Genomic DNA, 25555 nt, shown 5'->3' with positions numbered 1-25555 from the left:
CTGAAGCCTGGGTGAGGTAGTTATATCCACCTAGAATGTCATGGAAGCACCCCAGGGGGCTCCAAGCCCAAGGGATCTAACCTGGGACCTACAGACTGTCCTGGCATCATCCATTGGCTACACTGGTTTATGTCTTGGGATTCTGTTGGCATCCGCTATTTACAGAAAAAAAGTTTGAAAGGCACTGTTCCCCCTCTCTGGATGGAAAAGCTGAGGCCCGGGGAGGGCAATCACTTGCCAAACTCCCAGGACAAGTTAGGAGCTGAATTGGACCTGGGGTCTGTCTGCCTAAGGGCCCTGGGGGAGACCCCATGCATGCCATCTTCAAAGATCTCCTGCCCAGGCTGTGGGGGTGAGGGTGTTGAACCCATCCAGGAGCCAGAAATGACAGCAGTATGTCCCCTTTAAGCGGAGAGCCGCCTGCTTCAGTGGGTGGACTCAGTACCCAGCCAGTGGGAGCTGGGAGCTTCCCTCCCACAGCCCCGCCCTGCTGAGGGTGTGGGAGGGGCCGAGCAGCGTGGCTCCCAAGGGAGTCAGTGGGCAGCAGGGACAATAGCAGACATGCTGTGTGGGCTCAACCGGGAGACCCCTGGAGAGGCCGGTAAGTAATGGGGGACCTGTATTCAGAGTGGTAGGGCTGGTTCCTGGAACTGCTGCCCGAGAGGGGACTGGGATGGCTAAGACTGGGACTGCCACTCCCCAGAGACCCAGGGCTTGGAGAGAGCGCAGGGACACCTGGCCAGGGTGAGCAAGTGACAGGGCTGTCTGACACTGGCTGCTGTCCTGCAGCAAGGGGCTGAGTCCCCTGGGCTGCCGGGCACTGCAAGGACAGCAGGTAGGTCTGGAGTTCCAGAGGGCAGTGCTCAGCCCCTCAGGGGTGCCTCAGGGATGGCATCCACCTCTGCAGAAGCTGGTAGGAGAGTTCTCTGCTGAAGGTGTGAGAGCAAAGGTTTGGTGTGGAGGCAGCTCCTGGACCTTGCAGCAGAAGGAAGAAGCCCTGGCTGGGGGTCTAGTTGGTGAATCCTGGGCCTCTGGGTAGTAGGTGTCACATAGCTGCCACATTCATGGGTGGGCCAGGACTGGAACTCAGGGAAGCTCTGGGACAGACATAATTGCCCTATCATCCATCTATCTATCTATCTATCTATCTATCTATCTATCTATCTATCTATCTATCTATCTATCATCTATCTATCATCTATCCATCATCTATATCTATCTATCTATCTATCTATCTATCTATCTATCTATCTATCTATCTATCTATCTATCTATCTATCTATCTATCTATCTTCTATCTTCTATCATCTATCATCTATCTATCATCTATCTATCATCATCTATCATCTCTCTAGTTTACTGGTCTGGCCTTACTTCCTTCAAACCACCCAACAGAGAGTTTGTCAGGAGCCAGGACCAAGTTATCCTTCACTCTCTGCCCTGGGGCCACCCGTGTCAATCCCTTCACACACTCGATATACTCTTGACTTTACCACCTCGTAGCAACTAAAAAGGAAGGGACTGTGGTCCCAGTGGACAGGTGAGGAAACCGAAGCACAGACCCAGTGGTCTTCCCAAGGCCCTATAGCTACTGCACAGTGACTGAACTTGGGATTGGCACCCACATGAGTACAGCAGAGCTCCCCACCCTGCTTCCAAGGGCCTGATGAACTTAGTCTCCCCCTTCTCCACCTGGGGCAAGGGGTCTGAGGCAGGGTTACCCCCAGAACCCCACATAATAATAATGCAAATAATGGCTGACAGCTGTCGATATCTTCTTCTGTGCCAGATCTTACTCTGTTCTAAGTTCTGTCTATACATTTTCTCATTTAATCTTCACAACAACTGTGAGTTCAGGACTATTCTTCCCATTTTACAGTTGGGAAAACTGAGGCATAGAGGTGTTAAGTGACTTGTCTAAGACTACACAGACAGAAGTGACAAGGCTAGGATTTGACCCCATGTGGTCTGCTCCTGCCCCTCCTGGCGACTGCACTATAAATGGGAGCACTGCTTTCCTGCCTGGGCACATCTGTCCTCTTCACCTAAGGCCCAGGTGAGTGGGGGGTCACCTCATCCTGCAGTGCTCAGAGCCACAAGGGCAGTGGTGCCCCAGAGACCTCACCTGGAGCACTGGCAGGGAGAGGTCTTCCTCACCGCCCCCAGCCCCCACCCCTGTCATGGTTGTCTGCCTCCACCCAGGCTTAAGCCTCAGCATCGCCTGCCTGGACCTTTTTCCAGTCTCCTCCCTGGCTTCCTGGCCTCCCCTTCCTCTCCCCATGCTGCCATGGGAGGGAGCTTGCTAAAACTCAAATCTGATTACAGCTCCTTATCCTGGCATTCAAGGCCCTTCATAATCTCTGACTTTTTCTCTCTGATGATTTACTTGACCCCCACCCTTACCACTGCATCCCCCACCTACTTTCCTTCCCAGGTCATAGAACCTCACAGTCACACTTGCCTCAGTTGGTGTCAGTGCAAGGCTCTTTTTAAGAAAAATCCGAAGATAGAGCTTCAGGCATAGCCAGATCCAGGTGCTCAGTTAACATCATTAGGACTCTAGGTTTCTGCTTCTCTTTAGGCGAGTTTCATTTCTAGGCAGACTCTTCTCCAGAGAGCCCCTAGTACTTTCAAGCTTAAAGTTAACTAGCTCAGTTCTTCCTAAGGAAGGACAATTTCCAGTAGTTTCAGCAAACGTCCCAGGGCCTGTTCTTGTCAGCCCAGCTTGGCTCACATGCCCTCTCCTGACAATCACTGGATCCCTGATTGGCCAGGCCTGGTCATGTGGCCTCCCCCTGAGCAGGGGGACAAGGCAGCCAACAGGTGGCCAGTCCATACACCCTCCACATTTTTCAGAGAAAGCTGAGGCCCTGAGAAGTCAGGCCACTCGCAGTGCTCCTCAGTGAGCACCAGGCTTGGGAAACACTGCCCAGTGCCCTTTCTCTGCCCTGAAGGACCGCTGCCTGCATGAGTCCTTTCTCAGTCCTGTACCCTGAACATATTCAGTCTCGCTCCTGAGAGTCTTGTTTACCTACCACTATCCCTGAGCCCTTGCAGGAAAGGCTGTGACCAGGACTGGGACACACAGTAGTCATGAACACAGATTTTGGCAATAGCTCTCCCCCTTGCCCACCCCCAGCCCTGTTCCCAGTGTTCACTCTTTTCTGAGTCCAGGCCACAAAGTGATCTCTGTTCCCAGGGCCTGCTAGGCCTGAGTGAACACTTGCCACCTAGCCAGAACCGGGAAGGCTTGGGCAGTGTGTGTGTGTGTGTGTGTGTGTGTGTGTGTGTGTGTGTGTGTAGGGAGTCTTTCTGCTGTGGCTTGGGCTTCCCACTCCTCTGAGGGGACTCTCACCAGACCACCTGGATCCTTGCGCAGGCCCAACCTCCTGTGCCACAGCAGGGGTTGTAGCCCTGGGGAAACCCCAGGCTCCAGACCAGGGAGGCCATGGCGACCATGGACTAGAGTCAGGGAGGCCTGGGTTTGCATCTTGGTTCTGCCTCTTTTTGATTCTGTGACCTTGAATAACTCATTCTACCTCTTTGATTCCCATTCTCCTAATCTGTAAGTGAAATTGAATTCAAAATTATTTACTGAGCACTTACTGTGTGCCAGGCTCTCTGTGCTGGATGTAGCAATGAACAGGCAAACAACAATCCAACCCCCTGGAACTGACATCCTAGTGGGGCAGAGGCAGATAGTTAATAAGATCACTAAGTTAAAAGAAAAAAAAGTGACATCTGTTAGATGGCATTGAATGCTAGGAAGAAAAATAAAGCAGAGGAAGAAGGTAATGGGAGGTATTGGAGGTGTGGGGGTGCAGGGGTAAGTTCAAACAGGCTGATTGAGAAAGGCCTCCCTGAGAAGATGACATTTCCATAAGTTCCTGAAGGAGGCAAGGGAGGCAGTTTTGTGGATGTCTGAGAAAACATTCTGGGCAGAGGGAATAGCCAGTGCAAAGGCCCTGGGGTGGCCCTGTGTCTGGTATTTAGAATAGTGAGGAGATTAGTACACTGTAGTGGAACTGGCAAAGGGGAAACTATTAGGAGGTAAGGTCAGAGAGGCAGAGGGACTGTGATGAGAATTTTGCTTTTACTCTCAGTGGGGTGAATTGAGTCTTTTTACTGCTCCAGGCAACCAAATAAAATGGTTCCATGGTGACTCAGTTTTGAGGTCATGCTTCTTGATATTTCTGGTTTCAGAGTGAGGCAGGAGAGCACAGACTTAGAGGCAGAAGGCCAAGGCCCGACTTGAGCCTGCACTCCATGCCACATGATGTTGGGCCACCATGGCCCCACGGGGGTGGGGAGGAATATCAGCACGAGTGTGGCTCCAGGTCCAGTGCCAGGGGCTTCACACACTTCACGGAAGGGGGATTGCAGAGCTAGCAAGCTCTTGTCATGCTCATGGCTCCTGGTAGCCCTGACATGCCTAGACTGTAGGTGCCTGAGCTCTGATGGGGGTGTGGGGAGGGGGTCCTGAAGGCCAGCAATGCGTTCCAGGGTACCCTGCATTTTGGGTCCATTACCCTATTGTGAGAGGGAGAGAGCAGAACCAAGGGTTAAAGATGTGGTCTGTTGGGGAACCAAAAAGGCCCAAATTTCTGTCCTTCCTCTACAGTTCACCAGCTGAGTGACCTCTCTGGGCCTTAGTCTCCTTATCTGTAAAATGGGGACCGTCAGATAATTCTCAGTGGAGTTGAACTCCTTCAGGCATGTAAAGTGCTTAGAGCAGGCCTGGCACAGGAAGAGCCCCACACCCTGTGCTCCCTTTCTGTGTTCTTTTTCCTTTGCAATCCTTCGCACCAAGTGAATCAGAACTCTATGTTTTAAATCTATTGATATTTTTTCTTCTCGTTTCCCTTAAAAGCATGCATTGAACAGAATGAGGGGTCACCCTATTATAGCATTGATCTTTCCATGTTTCCCTCCCCTATGGGAGGCTGGCTTCTAGGGAGGCTTGTCGGCCAGTAAGGCTGTCATTTTGAGCAGAATTAGCATCGGTGCATCTCCATCCAGCTGTCAGCCTTGATAGTCAGAGGGACATTATTGGTGAGGAGTTCCCAAAGGAGCTGGGGCTGGGCCACAGGCATTATCCCTGAGTCTGCCCAGGTCTGTCATGTGCGAGGAGGAGGCAGGACAGGGCCCTCTGGCTCTGCCACTTAGGAACTTAGGAGCTGTGTGACCCTGAGTATGTAAACCTCTCTGTGCCTCAGTTTCCTCATCTGTAACATCGGGATGATAATGGTACCTACCACATAAGATTATTATGATCATAAAGTGGTCATAATTTTTTTAAGTTCTTAGAACATGGCCTAGGTTCAAATCTTGGCCATGCTCCTTATGATGGAGAGTTACTTAACCTCTCTGTGCCTCAATTTCCCCATCTTTCAAATGGGAATACCAATCACACCACCTCAGAAAGTGGTGAGGATTAAATGGGACAATGCTTATGAAGCCCATAGCACAGTGCAGGCATTTAATCAATAGGAGTTGTTACCATTATTAATCTAGGAAAGCCTTTCTAACAAGGGGAGTCAAGGGGGCAAGGGGAGAACGGTCATGTTTCATGGTCCCTAGGTACCACATAATCTCATTGATTCCTCCCAACCAACTCCCACTGTGCAGAAGAGAGAAATTACTTGACCCACAGCCCTTAGTCGGCAGCAGATTTCAAATCAGAATCTGAAGTTGGCCTAAGTCCAAAGCCCATCTCCCCCCCCCCCCCCCCCGAACCAGCAATGCCTTCAAAGGTGGGGCCAACCAAGCCAGCAGTGACCCAAGTGTGAGGGCCAGTAGCAGGCTCCCTCGGAGAGGCAGCAGCGGCCACTGTGTACAATTGTGAGGGCTGGACCCACCGGCGAGTGGGGGCCCCCTGCTCCCGGTCCGCACATGGGGGCAAGGCTGGCCTGTAGGAGGCTCCCTGTGATGCTGTCCTTGACTGTTCGTCCCAAGTTGAGCCTCTGGGAATTCAGTTTATCAGGGGCCCCTCTCAGATGCTGAATGCTCCCCCTGGGGGCCCACAGAGTCAGGCGTCCGTCAAGGCTGGTCGGCAGCCCCGCCTGGCAGCCGGCCCCCGCGCCCCTCTCCCGCTTAGGCGGGTCCTGGCAAAAGCAGCCTGGCCAGGGGCTGACTTCCTTTTTTCTTTGTCAAAGCTTAATAGCTCCCTGGGACTCCAGAAAGATGGAGATAATTAGGCAAATTAGCAACGCTTTCGAGAGAAATGAAATAGAAAAGAAACCCACCCACCCTCCCTGGGCACAGCGTGGGGCTGGGGACCAGGTGTACTCGGCTGTGCTGGGCACAGCGCCCCTCCCTCCGGCCCCCCCACTCGCCCAGCCCACATTTGCCCGGATGGCTGGCATCGCTGCGGAAATGAATTTCCCTCTGAAGCGAGTTCTTACAGGATGGATGGACTGAAGTCAAAAGCTCATAATTGCCCACTGCTGGAAGGAGGAGACAAGAAAAAAGAAACACGAGGATAAAAATATCTCTGTTTTTTATGCACGTTTCCAGCTGAAAATTGGTAGGAAAGATGTTTATGAAAAGCCTTCATCTCTAAGCATGTAATTACCAGGTCCCAGAACAGAAAAAGAGAGCGGGAAAGAGTTAGCATGTTCTCCAAAGGAGGGGGACTGGGGCCTGAACCCCCATGGGATTTCTATAAATAAAATAATTTCTTCGAATTCTCAAGCCTGGGCTGGCTAGAGCCAGCGAAGGGGAGGTGGGGATACCGCCCCCATCCCCCATTTAACAGGTGGAGAAATAGAGAATTAAGTCACACAGCCAATGGGTAATTCTGGCACTGATTTGATTCTCCGTTTACATGCTGTCTCAGTGCCCCCCTCCTCCCCCCCGGATGCTCTTGACAGTGGGACACTATATCCCCTCTGAACAGGAATCAGCAAACATTGTAGCATTCCTTATGGGTGCTTTTCTGAATAGGGCAGTGAGTCTTAGATTTCCAGAAGTCTTATCCAGCAATTCACCTCTCCAGAGTGGCCTCTGCCTCCATGAGAGGTGATCAAGGCCATACCCTAAAATGCACGCGCCTTCCCTAGAGAAGAGTCCAGTTCTTGCTTATTGCTCACTGACTGTGTGCACACAGTTGTATGAATTCTGGTTTGCAGCACACTGTCAGGCCACCTGGCTGCTGGGGAAAGAGATAGCCCACAGCCTGAGCCCAAAGCCAGCAAAAATTGTAGAAGGAGGGAGTTGGGGCCACTCAGTGTTGAGACAAGCAGACCCACACACCTCAGCTGTCCCAAGGGAGTCACTGAAGCTCAGTTCAGAGAGTAGTTCACTAGAGCAAGATCTGAATATTGGGATGAAGAAAGGGGAGAGGACACGCTTGGAGGATTCCACAGACACACCTCAGGAGGGTCCCGGCCTTCAGCAGCCAGCATCCCGCATCCTTTGCTTCAGAATCCTGCATTGTTACTCAGCCTGTCTCTGAGTCTTTTGTTTTTAATGTCAGGACTCAAAACTTCACCTTCCACCCACCGTTGTTCCACTCTATTCTTTGGGATCCTACTGCTCTGCATTTGGCGAACTTGATCCTCAGCTTCCCCCTCCTTTCCTCAAGAGAGCATCTCCCCCTCCACCATGCCCAGATTCGCAAACCTGCAGCCAGAAAACTTACCTTTGGTCTTCCCAGGACAGTCCAGGACAGAGGGATTGTCCAGTGGCAGAATTTCATTTGCACAGGATAAGACAGATTTTAATTCCAGAATTGCCCTCACGAAGTAGCAGAGAAGTTTGCTGTCACACGGTTGCTATCACCCAGTCTTATTAATTTTATTAGCTCAGAAACATCTTGTTGAATCTAAATGAAGTGCGAGTTAGAGAACCGTAATGGGAGGCATTATACTTAATGGGGTATTGCCTAAATCGTTGCTGGCTGATGTGAACAGGAGGCCTGGGGCAAGAGGGGTGAGCAGAGCTGCTGGGGGCCCAACTCCGGGGGCCCTAGAAAGGATTCCGTGTTTAACTATTGTTTGACTTGTTTGCCACCTTCTGGCAAGCAGAGGGAGCCTAGCCCTGGGCTGGCGTAGTGGAGTGAAGGGGAACTGGGATTGTTGCTCAGTAGTTAGAGCTGCCGGTGGCAGAGATACTTAGGCTCTGTTAGACCCAGGTTGAGCTACAACCCTCAGCCAGCCTGAGCCCCAACCCTCACTCTAGAGCAGTGATTCTCGATGGGGGCCAATATTGCTCTCCTAGTGGACATTGGCAATCTTTGGAGTAATTTTGGGTTGTCACTGCTGAGGTGGGGTGCTACTGGCATCTAGTGTTTAGAGGACAAGGATTATGCTAAACAGCCTACAATGCAAAAGAAAGTCGTCTTCATGTCGTCGTCGCCCCCCCCCCCCCCCCCCCGGAATGTCAGCAAAAAATGTCAATAGTGTGGAAGCTGAGAAACCTGCTGGAGACTGAACCCTGTGCCTGGTCCTCACTGATCCCCAACCCTGGCCCAGGCTGAGTCCTGATCTTCACCTGGACTGACTCCACTCCTGACTGAATCCTCCTCTGATCTTTCCCTTCACGAAAGAACATGGCTGGGATGGGATAAGTGGCTTCTGCCCCCTGCCAGGGCCAACTCCCCTCCAGCCCTTCCTTCTCAGGCCTCCTCTGAGAAGTGAGGAGGGGAGATGGGTCCTGTGAGTTAGGTCTTGCTGTGGCCAGGAGGCTGGGGATGGGGAGGAGAAGAATGATCTTCCCACAGCCAGTGATTGGCTGAGCCAGGATATGCACTCAGGCCAGGCTGAGCCCTGGGCCCCGGGATCTTAACACTGGGCCAAGCTGGTGCTGCAGGGGTGGGGGTGGCAGGAGGGTTATTCTTCAAAGGCAGGCCAGTGGGCTGGGGGCATGTGCAGGCTCAGGTGAGGCCTGAGGAAGCAGCAGAAGCCAATGATGTATCTTACCTGGGAGGGGTGGCCCCCTGAGGCAGCATGGGGGACTGCCAGCTTGATGGTTGGTCAGCTGTCCTTGCCCATCTCAGTCCAGTGCTGAGAAGGGACTTGGAGAAGAAACATGAAAAAATAAGCTGGTCAAGGAAGCCAGGAGCCCGGGGTGGGGTGAGCAAAAGGGCCTGGGTCTGGCCCTGGCTCTTTGCAAAGGCTGTCTTGGCCAAAGACTTTGCTGCTCTGAGCCTCATTTTCATCATCTGTCAAGTGGGCGTGATGGGAACACCTACCTCCTCCAGGGTCACTGAGAAGTGAAGAAGGAGATGGTGTAGGTGGTGTGCACAGGGCATGGCTGGTACACAACATATGAGTCCCTTTCCCCTCTCCTGTCAGGACACAGAGGAGAATCCAGAACGTGTACAGTGCATGAGACAACTGCTGCAGGGAGGCAGGGCTCTGGCATTATCACAGAGCAAGTAGCCCAAAAACTAGCTTTAGATTCCTTTGAGATGCACAGATGAACTCACAGGAAATGAAGAGGGTGAGCTGGAAAGGAGATAAGGATGGTCTGTAACCGCTTCTATCAACCTTGTATTGGAGGTGCGGCCAGTGCAATAAGGCGAGTAAAAGAAAGAAAAAATATAAAATTTAGAAAGTAAAAAATAAAGCTGTCATTATTCACAGATGACAGGAAATCCAAAAGACTCTACGGATAAGCTATTACAATTAATACATAGATTTTAAAGGTCAGAATATAAAATCAACTGTTGTTATTGTATATTAGCAACAAATAATTAGAAAACAAAATTTGAAAAACAATTTCACTTATGATAACATTAAAACACTGCAGATATGCAGGAATACATTTAATGATACAAGACCTTTACCTGTTAAAGTACACAGTATTCTTAGGAGAAATTCAATAAGACAAAAATAAATGGAGGTTATAATATACTATGTTTATCTATTGGAAGACTCAGTATGTAAAGCTGTTCATTCTCCACAAATCAATGTACAAATTCAATGCATTTCCAATCAAAAAATGAAAAGTAAGCTGAAAACCAACAAGATGAGTGTAAGCTGATGCTGATGCTTCCTTATTGGGGTGGCAACATGAATGGGGGTGTTTGCTGGTCTGGTAACCAAGGGTCTGGGTTTTAATAGTTTAGGGGAACAGAAAAGGATGCTCTGTACCTTCCCTAGTTGGAACTGACACACCAACATAAAGCTAGGACTTTAAAAAAGATACACCTTTAGTGAAAGGGGAGACTTGGAAAATAGCTACCCATCTACCAGGGAGATAAAACAAAAGTTTCTCTGTCTCGGCTGGACCCCAGGTGGACTCCTTTGAGAAGTTGTGATTTGAGGTTTGCCCCTTGTTTCTGTTGAAAGTTATAATGAACACTTCTCCCATGGTTCTAGAATCTTGGAGACAACAACTTAACGTAAACATTGATGTCCGGGTAATATTGCCTTGGCAAGCACCCAGGGGAAGGAATTATAGATTCTCTCTGGAACTTGAAGGGACCTGCCCTTAACCAGGCTGAAATAAAATTCCCACAGATAAAGCTCCAGTAAAGATGAGTTCATAATCCAACAATTACCAGACACATGAGGAAACAATCCACCATGAGGGAGTTTCATCAGACAGCAGAAATACCTCTCAAGGGTTTGAGATAATAGAAAAATAGAATACTAGATGAATATTGGAAAAGATATAAAATTATTAGAAGCACATAAGCAACAAAAGGAAAAGGAAAGAACAAATTATGAAAGGAAAACAAGGAGATAAGCAAAAGAACCAAACAGAACATTCAAAAACCAAAAATGTACTTATTAAAATTAAAAATTCACTGGAATTAGGAAAATTTGAATATGGAGTGGGTATTAAATTAATAATTAAGGAACTATTTTAATTTGGTAAAGTGTGATATGGTATTTTTGCTATATAGGAAATATGTTCCTTTTTCAAAAATATGTTTTTATTGATTTCAGAGAGAGGAAAGGAGAGAGAGAGAGAGACAGAAACATCAATGATGAGAGAGAGTCATTGATCCTCTGCCTCCTGCATGCCCGCTACTGGGGATCGAGCCCGCAACCCAGGTTTGTGCTCTGACTGGGAATTGAACCCTGACCTGGTTCATAGGTCAACACTAAACCACTGAGCCATGCCAGCCGGGCTGTGTTCTTATTTTTTAATGCATACTGGAATATTTAAAAGTATAATTTCATTAGGTTTAGGTTTTGTTTTAAAATATTTCAGCATAGATAAAAATAAATGGAATAAACATGACAAAGTGTTAGTAATTATTAAAGCTAGGCCTTGGGTAAATACGATTTATTTTACTAGTGGTTCTCAAACTGTAGTGTGACACTGAGACACCTAGTGGACTTTTCAAAACATAAATTATTACATCCGACAAAGGACTCGTATCCAGAATACATAAAAATTCAATAACAAGAAAATAACCCAATTTAAACATGGCAAAAGCTTTACACAAACACTTCACCAAAGAAGAAATATGGGATGGCAAATAGGGAAAGTATTCATCATTAGTCATTAGGCAAATGTGAATTAAAACCACAGTAAGATATTTCTACACATCTATTAGAATGACTAAAATAAAAAAAAAAAATCCTCACTGACATTGCCAAGTGCTGGTGAGAAGCAACTGGAAACCTCTCACGTTGTCGGTGGGCGTGCAAAATAGTGCAGCCACTTTGAAAAACAGTTTGGCAGTTTCTTACAAATTTAACCTCATTCTTACCATATGACCCAGAATCCCATTCATGGGTATTTACCCAAGTGGAATGGAAACTTATGTTAAAAAACACACAACCCGTATGCAAACATTTCTTATGGCTTTGTTTAAAATTACCCCAAAATGGAAACCACAGAAATGTCTTTCAACAGATGAATGGTTAAACAAATCACTCAGCAATGAAAAGAAACAAACTACTGACACACTCAACATCATGGATGGGTCTCAAAAGATTGTACTAAATGAAAGAAACTAGACTCAAAAGCCTACGTATCATATGATTGCATTTATATGACATTCTAGGGAAGACAAAATTAGATAGACGGAACACATCAGGGCTTGTGGGACTGAGGGTGGGGGATGGACTAGCTACAAAGGGGGAGCAAGGGAGAATTGGGGGGGCAGTGGAAATGTTCTAAAACTTGATTGTAGGACTCATTTCCCAAAACCCATAGAAATACACACCAGAAAGAATTAACTTTAATGTATATAAATTTTTAAAAGTGGAAAAAAAGGTTAATGTACTAACACACACACATACACACACACACACAAATTGATAGACTTTACCCCCAAAGTTTTCGATTTACTAGGTCCCAGGTGGGGTCCAAGAATTTACATTTCTGACAAGTTCCCAGGTGATGCTAGTGCCGCCTGCCTGGGGACCACACTGAGAACCTCTGCCTTATACAATTCTAATACTTTACTAGTGTTTGAAATGTATGAAAAATTTCATAATAAGTTTAAAAAACCTAAGTGATAGTTTCCATTGCGAATTAGACATCCCGAAAAGAGACAGGAAATATGACAGGTGGGTGATGGGTCATGGGGGATAAGGTGGAATGTTCCAAAGTACATCTATTAAGCATTTCAAAAGACAGTGGTGAAGGAAACAATACTTGAAGAAAGAATGGGAGAGCGTTTTCTAGAATTAAAGTTAGCGGAGACAGACTTACTTTGGGCTGCCTAGAATGTCAGAATATGACTCTCACAGTGTAAAGTGCAATCCGCATGAAGAAACATTAATCAGGTCCACTCCAGACTGAGTTCACTCATGATCAGCACTGTCTCACATGTGCTGTGACAACCACCTGCATGTGAGAGAGCTCCCTGTCCCAGCAGGTGTGCAAGCACAGCCTCAGGCTGTGGAGTCAGCAGACCCTGGTTCTAATCCACTTTGCATAACTCCCCAGCATTGTCCCTCTCTGGGCCTCTCTGGGCTTCCTTATGGGTACAGTGGAATAATATTACCCATAATAATATCACCCATGGGGCTGTGCAGATGGTTAAACGTTGAACAGCCGTGAAGTTTCCAGTTTATGGTGAGTGTTCCAAAGAAAATTATTCAGTCCCAAGAGCAGAAATGGAGACTCCCTTGGGAGGAGAAGCCACAAGGATCCCCCAGCAAAGATACAGTGGAGCTGGTGGCAGGAAGAAACCCCTCTTACAGGCCACATCCATGAAGTGGAGATTCCCAAAGCAGAAAGGTTTGCCTGAATGAAAATGGAAATGGAACTCAGGGCTTTTTCTCTCTCTTGCCTGCAGACGATGGGCCTTACTCCAAAGGAGGCAAGGACTCAGGAGGAGCCGATGTGGCCCTGGCTTGCCGCAGACAGAGCATTCCAGGTAATGGAGACCCTCTGCTTCCTCTTTCTTTGTTCTGGAGGCACAGAGAGCTCTGGGTGGGGGTCAGACAGCATTGGCTCTGCTGCAAACTTGCTCCGTGACCTTAGACCAACCATGTAACCTCTCTGATCCTCTGTAAAAAGGAAATATCTCACCCAGCATAGTGCATCCGAGTGCCCTGCTTACCAAGTGTTAGCCTCACTTGTCTTGGAGCTGGGAGCCCCAAATTACCCCATGCTGCCCCCTCACTCCCCATATGTCAGCAGAGGAGTTCCGAGGGGTCACCGTGGTGGAGCTGATCAAGAAAGAAGGCAGCACGCTGGGCCTGACCATCTCAGGTGGCACCGACAAGGATGGGAAGCCCAGGGTCTCCAACCTGAGACCTGGGGGGCTCGCGGCCAGGTGAGAAGGGGACTTGCTGGGGGCAGCAGGAAGGGGCTAGGGACCAGTGGAAAACATACTAGGGCTTTGGGTAAAGCAATCAGGTAGTTGTTTCCAGAAGCACCCAAGACCTTGGTGCCTGCTGGAGGAAGCCCTCCAGTGGGGGCTATAATTCTAGGCCTCAGCTTCTTTCTGCCTTTACATCAGGGGCTGATGTGGCCACAGTGCCCCATCTTGCCAGGCCCTCCAGGCCTTTGCCTATTCAGTTCCCTCTGTCTGGATGTCCCACTCCCCACGACATCCTCCTGGTAGACTCCTGTCTGTCCCTCCACATTGCCTCTGGGAAGCCCCCTAACCCCAGGATGGGACAGCCGCTCTGCTCCCGTGCCCTGTGTGCCACTTCTGCACACACTGCCATGCATGTTCCCATTGTTTTACCTCTGTGGCTCCCTTGGACCATGAGTTCCAGGAAGCCTGAGAGTCAGCCTCTCCACTGCTGCCTCTCGGGGCCTGCACGGAGCAGGCACTGGGAAGTGTCCAGTTGAACAGAACAGATCAGTGGTGAAAAGCCAGTAAGAGTGTTAAGTAGCTGGCTCATCTGGGGCTGCTTAGAGCCCTGAGGGTGACACCCAGTAGGAGGGAAAGCAGGCAGACCAGCACCAGGGGAAATGCCAGGCCTGGGTGTCAGACAGGTCTAGGTTAGAATCCATGCTCTCCTGTTCACCCACTCGGTGACCCTGCACGTTGCCTGACCTCTCTGAGCCTAAATTCCCCATCTGCAAAATGAGGATCCGGAGGACAGAAGGACTCAATGGGAGGGTGGGTGTGAGTGCTGACACCTGTCACCATGCATGTGCTCCCGCCTCCTTGCTCCCAGGAGTGACCTGCTGAACGTGGGCGACTACATTCGGTCAGTGAATGGGATCCACCTGACCAGGCTCCGCCATGATGAGATCATCACCCTGCTCAAGAACGTGGGCGAGCGCGTGGTGCTGGAGGTGGAGTATGAGCTGCCCCCGCCTGGTGGGTCCCTTGGACAGGGAACTTGCTCCACTGCCTCGGTTGGGGGTGGACACAGCTGCCTCCCTGCCAGGGCCCGGGTGGTGGGGATCGCGCCAGATAGGGTAGGTGGGACCTGGAGACTGGCCACAAACATCCATACCTCACCTAGGGGCTTTGCCTACGACCGCAGTAGCTGTCACCAGGAGGCGCAGGGCCCTGTTTATAACTCACCTTCATTTTGCTTATTTAGTTCACAGATTTTTTTTTTCCTTTAAGGGGGCAAGTTTGTGGAACAGTGGCTGAATAAATTGTCCCCTGCCCTACCGCTCTCCCCACCCTACCATCCTGCACTGAGTACAGTGGCCTAGCTTTGAAATTTCAGAGTTGGTCTGAAGTCTTGAAATTGGGTAACTGTCTGGAATTCAACACTGGCCTGAACCCACCAGCCATGGATTCAAGCCTGAGCTCTGTCATCGTCTCTGTGTGAGCGTGGGCAGGCCCTTTCCTCTCCCCAAGTGATGGACTAAGTGGGTATTAGGAAAAGGTTCCCTCTAGGCCTCACTTGTCCTGCCCATTAAATGGGGAGGAATTTACCCTCCCTGTAATCTCTGTGGCTGGTCACCCAACTCTCCTGGAGTGAGCTTTGGGGGCATCTGCCAGATCAGTGATGTGACTGAGAAACTCAAAGGGGTCCTCCATTTTTCTCTAGCCCCTGAGAACAAACCAGGGATCATTTCAAAGACAGTGGATGTCTCCCTCTACAAGGAGGGCAATAGCTTTGGCTTTGTCCTCAGAGGTCAGTGCAAGAGTTGCCCTTGGGCCAGGGGGTGGGAAAGTGGCTAATTCTAATTCTGTGTATGTTCTGTTTTGCTTTAATGCATCTATGTATAAATCTGATATATCATATATGTCTTGCTTCTGACTTTAAAGAACCCAGGACCATTAAGTCAAGTGTTAAATGGAAAATTTTGCCAAGCAGTGAAGCGTGTGTGGTTGAGGGGTTTGTGAGGGAAAAGCTGTACCAGAAAATGATGGTGAAAGCTGCTGTTGAGATTGAGAACAAAGTTGGGAGCTGTCTAATAATCAGAGCAAAACAGGAAATAGGATGAGATCAGAGGGAGGGAAGCAAGCCATTTAGCAGGGAGAGGACTTCGGTCATGTTCCCTACTTTTTGCCTCAGCTCTGGCTGGCGGGAGGTGGGATTTACAGTTGGTATCTCATAAGAGGGTCTGTGAATAGCAAAGACAAGGTCCTCAAACAGATTTAATGAAAGGGTCCCACTTAAGGGCTGGATCAGGGCCTCTGGGCATCAGGGAAGACGTGAATAGATGATTTTCTGCCTTTTGCTAAACTCTGTCCAGGAGGTGCCCATGAAGACAGTCACAAGTGTCGCCCACTTGTCCTGACCTATGTGCGGCCTGGGGGCCCTGCTGACAGGTGAGCCTGACCCAGGGGAAAGCTTACAGCCTCGCACTGCACTGACCAACCCCAGCTCCTTGTGAAGGAGGCAGAGTAGGGACCTTTGTGCCCATTTTCCAGATGAGCACTTCGAGGTCCAGAGAGGGGACACCCTTTGCCCATAGTCACTCAGGGGGTTGAGCCAGGACTAAACCCCAAAAGAGAGAGACCCCAAGCTCTTTCTTTCTCAACATTCTGTTGTCTTAGGGGGCCATGGGAGAGCTAGCCTTGGTATCACATTGCTATTCCCTTCCCTGGCCTTAGTTTTCCCCTCTGTGGAAAGGGTCCAGTATTGTAGCCCCAAAGAGTTACTGTAAGAGATTTGGGGGCACGGTGATCGGCATCGCTGTGGCCCACTGTAATTCAGCTACTCCCCCCCTCGTCCTGACTGCTCTTCCCACCCCGGGCCCTGCCTAGACATGCCAGGAGGAGGGAATGTGGAGGAGGAACGCGTCCAGTTCCCAGCCCCTGGCATTCCCAGTGGGAGATTCCTGGCCATTTTAAGAGAAGCCTGAAGGGCCTTGTCAGAAGTCTAAATCTGTCCTGGAACGGGGCCCTGGGACATGCTATTCATAGAACCTCCCAGAATTGCTTTGGCCACCTGTTGGGGCCAGCATTCCAGGGCGGGGATTTGACCCAAACTGAGGTGAACCCCAGCTTGGGCCCCACCCTGGGGCCCCTGATGAATTGGTTCCCAGGCCCATTTATCACCAGGACCGAATCACTGCTGAGAAACCAGGGTGGGGACGGTGGGAGGGAATCTCTGTGACGGGCAGCATGAAGCATCCAGACCACCCCACCACTGATGCTGTGTGGCCCTGGCAGGGCTGCTGCCCTCTCTGGACCCTGATGCTCTCTCCTGTCCCTGGGGCAGGAGGGAGGTGGTAACCTCGAGGGCCATCCCCAGCTCAGACATTCCAGGGTTGAGCTAGGACTGAATTTCTTAAGCACCAAGTCAGGTGGGAGATCAGAGCTGACCTGACTCCTATCTTCACCCGCCTACTTCACGCACATTGTAGTCACTCATTCTTTCACTCACTCGTGCAGCCTTCACTCACCTGTCCCGTCCCTTTCTCCTTCACCCACTCCCGGCCCCTCCTCTGTCCTCTGTGCCCACCTTGCCCAATGCCCTCTTGGCAGGGCTGTGCCCAGTGCTCGCGCAGGGCCAGGCTGGCTGACCAGGCCCTTCCCTGCAGGGAGGGCTCTTTGAAGGTGGGTGACAGGCTGCTCAGCGTTGATGGGATCCCGCTGCATGGGGCCAGCCACGCTGCTGCCCTGGCCACTCTACAGCAGTGCAGCCACGAGGCCCTCTTCCAGGTGGAGTACGACGTGGCCATTCCAGGTGAGCGGGGCACCTGAGGGCTAGCACTGGGCAAGAAGAGGCCCAAGGGTGGGGGGAGGAGACAGTGGGCACAGATCCTCACCACTGCAAAGGCTGTGTGACCTTTGGGCAGTCACTTAGCCTCTCTGAGCTTAGCTGGGCAGTAAATTGTATGTCCCAGGCACTGTTTGACGCACTAGGGGTTCTGCTGAGGACAGTACAGATGAGGTCTCTGTCCTCACAGATGAGGTCTCTGTTCTCACGGAGCTGATGTTCTGGTGGGAAGAGATGGGCAGTAAGCAGAATAAATGAAATATAGAGGGGGTCAGATGGTAGTAAGTGCTGTAAAAAAATTAGGGAGAGAGATGAGAAAGGCTGGGGGTGCCCTCTAATTTGCATCCATCAAGTGTGAGAAAGGCCATGGTGGCTGGACCAGGCTGGTGGCTGAGGAGGGAGGAGCACAGTAGGGGTTGGACACAGGAAATGTGATGGAGATCGAGCTGGCCCGTTTTGCTGATGTGTGGATGTGATGGTGGGGTCCAGAGCAGAAAGAGCTAGGTTTTGTTTCTGAGCCACTGGGACGGTCAGTGGGGGTGCCATTTTCTGAGGTGGGGAGGGGTTGCAGTGGACACTACAGTTCAGAGCTGACATGCAGCAGGCTCTCAATAAATGTGAGCAAAGTATATTGTCCAGCAAAGCCCTGTGGTCAGAGCCCCTCAGACCTGAATCCCTGCCCCTCCTCTGCTGCACAGTGGCTCTGTGACTTGGACAAAGACAGCCTTTACCTCCACACATCTCAGTTTTCTAGTCTGTAAAATGGGTGCAGTGAGCCCTCCCTGGCATTGAGGATTAAATTGAAACAGCAGAGTGAGTCTAAGGACGAAAGTGCTCAATATTTGCATTTCAAACTTTTTTTCCATCCATGTGCCAGATACTGTGGCCAATGCTTCGGGGCCCTTGATAGTGGAAATAACCAAGACGCCGGGGTCAGCCCTGGGGATCTCGCTCACCACCGGCTCCCACCGGAACAAGCCAGTCATCACCATCGACCGCATCAAGCCTGCCAGCGTGGTGGACAGGTGAGGCACATGCTGGGCCACCGCCACAGTGAAGGGGTTAGGCAGGGGGAGGCCACCCAGAGTTCTGTCTGGCCAGACCAGCCTCCCTCTTCACCCTCCACCTGGCCAGGAGTGGAGCACTGCATGCTGGAGACCACATCCTGTCCATTGACGGCACCAGCACGGAACACTGCTCGCTGCTTGAGGCCACCAAGCTCCTGGCCAATGTGTCAGAGAAAGTGCAACTGGAGATCCTGCCTGCACCCCAAAATCGGCGACCCCTAAGGCCCTCTGAGGCAGGTGGGTCCCCTTGGAGGACCTCAGGGCACATCATATGTATTAACTCATTCTGATTCTCTCCATTATCCTAGGAGGGGCCACTATCTTAGACCCATTGTACAGATAATGACAATGAGGCACAGAGGGGCTAAGTGACTTGTTCAAGTGACCTGGCAGCTGGCTCCAGAGTCAGCCAAGCCCCAGGGGAGGGTGGGGACGCTGCTCAGGAAGGCAGAATCAATGAGCTGAGATAGTTGGGTCCTCAGCCCTCCTTCCACGGATACGTTGTGCCAGGCTGGACCCGTCAAAGCCCAGCAGCAGAAGGAAGAGCCAGGACAGGACCTGGAGCAGTCTGGGAGGAAGTGTTACATGGCAGCTAGTTTGGATGATCAGGTGGGGCAGATGAGGAGGCAGGATCTCTGGGGCCCCCTGGGAAGCAGGTGTTTAGATGGGAGTGCAGCCTTGGGGGTGGAGGGGGTGACGGGTTCAGACTTGAGGGCTGACACCTGCACCCCTCTCTCCTCTTCCTCCGTTGGCCACAGTGAAGGTGCAGAGAAGTGAGCAACCATATCGCTGGGACCCCTGTGTGCCCTCCTGCCACAGTCCCCGCCCTGGCCACTATAGGACACCCGCCTGGGCCACACCTGCCAGCCAAGACCAGAGCCGATGTAACGTGCCCACCCCACTGTGGCTTGTGCATGTTTCATAGGGGAGGAAACGTAGAGTCAGAGAAATTAGGGGGCCTTCCCAGTGTCACCTAGCACATTAGTGATGAGATGGGTCCCGGTCCTGGCAGCTGGGTTTCACCAGGTCTGTGAAAACCCTGCGGTCTTTGAGGCCCAGAGACCCAGAGGTCACACAGCAAGTGGTGGAGGGGAGTGGGGGAAGGCGTCCCTGGGTCTCCCTGTAGTTGGGTGTCTTCCTGGCACCCCCTGTGCAGTAAGGTGGAGGGCCCTGCTGAGGTTCACGGGGCTGTGCTCTCATCTCCCCAGCCTTATCCTCGACTCCATTCTCCTCGCCGATCGTGAACCACACCTTTCCCTGCACCAACCCCAGCACCCTTCCCCGTGGATCCCAGCCCATGAGCCCCCGGACCACAATGGGGCGGAGGAGGCAGCGGAGAAGAGAGCACAAGAGTTCATGTAAGCCACGGTCTCTCCCACCCTCTCTGGGCTGCCTGTGTGCCTGAGACAGAGACTTGCCAAAGGGTGGGGTATTTGGGGCCAAACCCCAGGCCTGTATGTGGGGGTGTCATTAAATAGCATTAATGGTACACCAGGCTGCCACTGATGGCTGGCACTGCGCAAGGACACATCTGAGGGGTGCCAGTTACTTTGTACATTTTAGTCTTGTATTTTTATTATGGAAAATTCCTAGCAGGCGGTGGCAAAGTGTCTTGAGGATAGGATGCCTTTTCAGACTTGCACAAAGGTCTCAGAGTTCAGCAACTGCATTTCATTTTTCTTTCATTCTTTCTTTTCTGATCCATTCCAGAGTGTGCTGTAACTGTGTTCTTACCTCTCTGGCGTTTAAAACATTTCCCCTAAGACAAAGACACATAGGCCTGAGATTAGCCATACAGAATGTCATAATTTTTATGTTTACTATATATATTTCTACTTACCTTTTGATTACAGACTTTTCTCTTTATTTATTAAGGTATTTAAATATTTTAAAGAGTGAGTAAATGTAAAGAAAAATAGTAGTGAGTGAAAATGCAAAAGTCGTAAGAATGCTCAGAATTTTAAAATCTTTCCTGGGAAGAATCTTTCCTTGGTTGATGTAGAAAATGTACCCAACCTCCTGCCATGTGAGTTGCAGAGGCCTCCAGGAAGGATGGAAGGTCAAACTGGACCATTTGGAATTGAACCAGGGGAGGGAAAAAAGGAATACAAATCACCTGGCACATAAAAGGAGCTAAATATGGTTATGAGCTTTCTGGCAGCCAAGGTGAAAAGGGAAACAGATTTTAAAGTCAACTGAGAAATAAAACACCAACCACCTTTGTCAACCAACAAAGCTAGGGATGTGTAGGTGAAAAGATTCAGAAGTGCTATTTATAGGCAGGAGCATGTGGAAGCTGGAGGCTTTTGGGACCCCTTACCTCTCCTCTTCCTAGAATGGGTAACTAATAAAGTTATCATTGTTATTATTGATAATAGCAATTAATTAATTAGTTAAATGACATTTTTGAACACCTGTGTATGTACCAGGCACCATTCTTATCATTAGGGATGTAACAATAAAAAATAATAAATATAAATATAATAACACAGTATACCCAACAACATAATATATTACACATATTGTAATGTGAAATATGAATTATAACAAAATAGTGTATACAGACATAATTGTATAGTATTAGTAATATAATGAAATAAAAAAATAAATGTTTTTAAATAAATTACATCCAGTATCCATATTTAAAATTTTAAAAAAATTTTACAGTTGACATTCAATATTATATTCATTTTAGGTGTACAAGATGGTGGTTAGACACTTATATAACTTACAAAATGAACCCTCTAATAAGTCTAGTACCCCTCTGACACCATAGTACAGCATCTATTCCATATGCTGTATTTACATCCCTGTGACTATTTTGTAACTGCCAGTTTGTACTTCTTAATCACTTTCCAATATCCATATTAATAATACAGATGTATTTTATATATGAAATATAAAACAATATATATTAAATAATATATCAAATAGTTATATATAAAGTTATCATATGACCCAGCAATTCTATATCTAAGCATCTGCCCAAGAGAAATGAAGACATATGTCATGTCCACCCAAAAACTTAGACATGAATATTCATAGCTGAATTATTTATTTTAGCCAAAGGTGGAAACAACCCAGATGTCCATTAACAGATGAATGAATAAACAGACGTGGTATATTCATACAATGGGATATTCGGCCTTAAAAAAGAGTACAGTTTTGATATATGCTACAGTATGGATGAACTTGAAAACATTATGCTAGGTGAAAAGGGGCCAGATGCAAAAGATCACATAGTAGATGATATTAGAGGTCGCTTAGGGCTGGGAGAGATGGGAGGGTTGGGGGCTACAGCTAAAAGGAGCAGGGTTTCCTTCTGAAGTGATGAAACTGTTCTAAACTTGATTGTGGTAATGGTTGTACAACTTGGTGAATATACTAAAAAGCATTGAATTGTATGCTTTAAATCGGTGAATACTATGGTAGGTGAATTGTATCTCAAAAAGCTGTTACCAAAACTAACATACATACTGCAGTTATAGCATATAATAGCATTAAAACCTAGCTAACCTAACATAGCATATGACGTAACAATATCACTGACCCTCAGAACCACTGTTTTCCAACATGGCAATCCCAGAAGCTGTCTTCCTTAATCCTTGCCACAGCCCTACCAGTGGGAGTCGAGACTCCATTGCACAGATGGGAAACTGAAGGGGCCGTGACTTGGCTGGCTCCAGGGCGAGGCAGAACTCCCAGTCCCTTGCCCCTCTGACTCCAGGTCCTTGGGCCCAGGCTGGGTTGGCTCCCGCAGGAAGGCCTGGCTGGGCCGGCCCCACTGAGTGCTGTGCCCACCTGCCCCACAGTGTCGCTGGCCTCCAGCACAGTGGGGCCGGGTGGGCAGATCGTGCACACGGAGACCACGGAGGTTGTGCTTTGCGGTGACCCCCTCAGCGGCTTCGGCCTCCAGCTCCAGGGCGGCATCTTCGCCACCGAGACCCTGTCTTCCCCGCCCCTTGTGCGTTTCATCGAGCCTGACAGCCCGGCAGAGAGGTGAGCATACTGCCCCCTCCCCACTGGGCCTGCCACTCCTCTGTGGGAGCTCACGGACAACCAGGGAAACCGAGTCACGCACCAAGCCTGGCTTCACAAGTTATCTCACTTAAACATCACATCAACTCCATCACCAGCCCCATTTATAGATGAGAAAACCAAGGCACAGAGGAGCTGATTCACTTGCCCAGGGTTACACAGCTCATGAGTAACCCAGGATTTGAACCCCTGTCTGTCTGAGGTCAGAGTCCTCTATATATACGTCTTGTAAGGCACGGCATCATTTGGACAGACAGAGAAACTGAGGTTGAGCAAAGTGACGCCCTTAGCCAGAGTCGCATGGTAAATTGCCTGAGGATCTCTAGCTGGCACAGGGCAGGCCTGAGTCACACCCTGCCTGGTGTTCCTGTTTCCCGATGGAGTTGTGCCAGTGATGGAGCTTCTTTTCTCTGCTGGGCCGCCTGGGGTTCAGGTGTGGGCTGCTGCAGGTGGGGGACCGTGTCCTGTCCATCAACGGCATTGCCACCGAGGATGGGACAATGGAGGAAGCCAACCAGCTGCTGCGGGATGCTGCGCTGTCCCACAAGGTCGTGCTGGAGATCGAGTTTGATGTGGCAGGTGAGTGAGAGCCCCTGCTTCCTCCTGACGCTTTGGAACCCTGCACTCCCTTCTCTCTGGCCTGCTCTTGCCTGGTGCAAAGGTGCATGTGGAGCACTAACCGTGGGAAGGGAGGCATTGGCCGGAGGAAGGTATTCCACACACCAGTGTCAGGTTGATGAGGGATTTTGCACCGAAACTCGGGTTAGAGTTCTGGTCCTATAATTGCGACAATCTATGACCTTGGACAGGACACAGTTTCCTCAATTATAAACTAGTAACTAGAATCCTTTCATTATGGGGGATGTTGCTTGTGTTAGATGAGAGAAATCACGTGAAAACACCCAACTAAGGCCTGGCACATAATAGGTGCTCAGGAAATCGTCACTGGATCCAAATTGGGTTGGATTTGGCTGTGGGGAACCCCTGGCTGGCAGTCGTGAGGTCTGGGTTCCAGTCTGAGATGCCGCTCTGATGGGGTGGATTGGTTATCTTGGACCAACCTGTCAGTTCACCATGCCTCGGTTTTCTCATCTGTCAGGTATAAGAAGCAGGATGGGGTTAGGACAGTGACTTTTTGGGGTCCCTCCCAGCTGGACTAAAATGGATGTGGGGCTGGGTCTCACATGGGTCCACGTCTGTTTGTACCCAGAGTCTGTCATCCCGAGTAGCGGCACCTTCCATGTGAAGCTGCCTAAGAGGCGCGGTGTGGAGCTGGGCATCACCATCAGCTGTGAGTCCCCTCCCCGCTTACTGTCCCCTCCTTACTGTCCCTGCCTACCCTGGGAGCAGAGTGAGCCCACCTGCTAGGAGAAAGAATACACTTATTGGCCCAGGGGAAAGGCTCCCAGTGGGAGACTTGGGGTCCCCATTCCCTGCACTGCCCAGCTCTGTCTTCAAGCAAGACTGGAGCTTCTCAAAGCCTTAGTTTCCTGTTCTGCACAATGGGAGTCCAGGCTCTTTGGGTCTCCCCGTGGTGTGAAGTCCTTTGTGACCTGGTCTCCATGACCTCTGACACTGCCTCCTGCCATCTCCCTTGGTCACACTCCTCCAGCCACTGCTGTCCTCCAGGCTGTTCCCCGAACAGGCTATATTCCTTCCAGCCCAGGGCCTTCGCACTGGCAGTTCCCTCTGCCCTCTTCCCCACCCCCTTCAGGTCTTTGTTCACCTGTCACCTTGGCAAGGCCTCCCCCACCACCTGATTTGAAATTTCACTGCTCTCTGCACCATCCCTGTCCTTTGTTTTTCTCCACAGCATGCTTTATCATCTGACAAACTACTTTTAAATTTTGTTGATTTTCTGTGACCTCCACTAGATTGGTAGCTCCAGGAGGGCAGGGATCTTTATTTTCTTCACTACTATTTTCCTTCCTGGCACATAGTAGGGACTCAGTAAATTTTTATTGAATGAATGAATGAATAATGAACGAATGATTATAGGATGAATTGATGAGTAGAGAAAATGAGGCTGACTAGGGCCTGGGAGTCAGGAGCCTGGCTTAGCCCAGCTCTGTCCTGGGGATCCTGAAGGGAAAGAAGTTGGGGTGAGGAGAGTGGAGACCTCACCCACTTGGCCACATCACCACCCCCCACTGCCCTGCTGGGGTGACCTCCTGGTAGATGTCCACCCTGGCCAGGGTAGCACACACGTTGTTGCCAGGTGCCAGGTGCTGGGGGATGGGCAAGAGAGAAAAATGGCTGATGTGGATTGAGCACCTACATGTGCCAGGAGCCTTGGTTATCTAATTTAATCTCAAGGCACCCCTAAGAGGTCTGTGGCATCATCCCCATTTTGCAGAGGGGAAACTGAGGCACAGAGAGGTGAGCTGATTTGCTCACAGCCACCCAACTAGGCAGCAGTGGGAGCAGAGCTTGTGGCTCCAAGTCCATGCCCCAATCCTGGGTCTCCCCTGCCCGAGGCTGAAACCATCAAAGGTCAGAGTCATGGCCTCTCTCCCTCCAGCGGCCAGCAGGAAGCGAGGGGAGCCCCTGACCATCTCTGACATCAAGAAAGGCAGTGTGGCACACAGGTAGGGGTGCCCCTGGGCCCCGGGGCCGGGTGAGTAGGCAGTGGGGGTGGGTAGGGCACTGGCATGTGCCAGGCTCCATCCTGCACCTCACCCCTGCTCATGCAGGACTGGCACCCTCGAGCCAGGCGACAAGCTGCTGGCTATTGACAACATCCGCCTGGACAACTGTGCCATGGAGGACGCTGTGCAGATCCTGCGGCAGTGTGAGGACCTGGTGAAGCTGAAGATCCGGAAAGATGAAGACAACTCTGGTATGGCCCCGCCCTGCCCGCCACCTCTTGAGGTCTCCTGGACCAGCAGGTTCCCAGCTTGCAATCCAGGGTTCCCTGTCATTGAGGAGGGATGGTGGTGAGTG

General features: G+C 50.1%; 1 protein-coding gene across 1 annotated transcript in view; it reads left to right on the top strand.

The window, feature by feature from the left end:
- The first annotated feature begins 561 nt into the window (after positions 1-561).
- GRIP2 (glutamate receptor interacting protein 2) overlaps positions 562-25555 on the top strand; it is a 37435-nt gene continuing 12441 nt past the window's right edge. Inside the window, exons 1-16 of the mRNA XM_016209960.2 lie at positions 562-601; positions 13211-13291; positions 13558-13693; positions 14550-14695; positions 15384-15470; positions 16036-16111; positions 17329-17474; positions 18385-18532; positions 18642-18811; positions 19333-19458; positions 19783-19932; positions 22387-22573; positions 23046-23191; positions 23823-23903; positions 25134-25200; positions 25306-25451. Coding sequence (XP_016065446.2) covers positions 562-601; positions 13211-13291; positions 13558-13693; positions 14550-14695; positions 15384-15470; positions 16036-16111; positions 17329-17474; positions 18385-18532; positions 18642-18811; positions 19333-19458; positions 19783-19932; positions 22387-22573; positions 23046-23191; positions 23823-23903; positions 25134-25200; positions 25306-25451 — 1933 coding nt within the window. The remainder of the gene's footprint in view (positions 602-13210; positions 13292-13557; positions 13694-14549; positions 14696-15383; positions 15471-16035; positions 16112-17328; positions 17475-18384; positions 18533-18641; positions 18812-19332; positions 19459-19782; positions 19933-22386; positions 22574-23045; positions 23192-23822; positions 23904-25133; positions 25201-25305; positions 25452-25555) is intronic.

The sequence above is a fragment of the Miniopterus natalensis genome, chromosome 15 (genome assembly GCF_054644295.1).
Source record: "Miniopterus natalensis isolate mMinNat1 chromosome 15, mMinNat1.hap1, whole genome shotgun sequence".
NCBI lineage: Eukaryota > Metazoa > Chordata > Mammalia > Chiroptera > Miniopteridae > Miniopterus > Miniopterus natalensis.
This window is presented reverse-complemented; position numbering and strand designations above follow the sequence as displayed.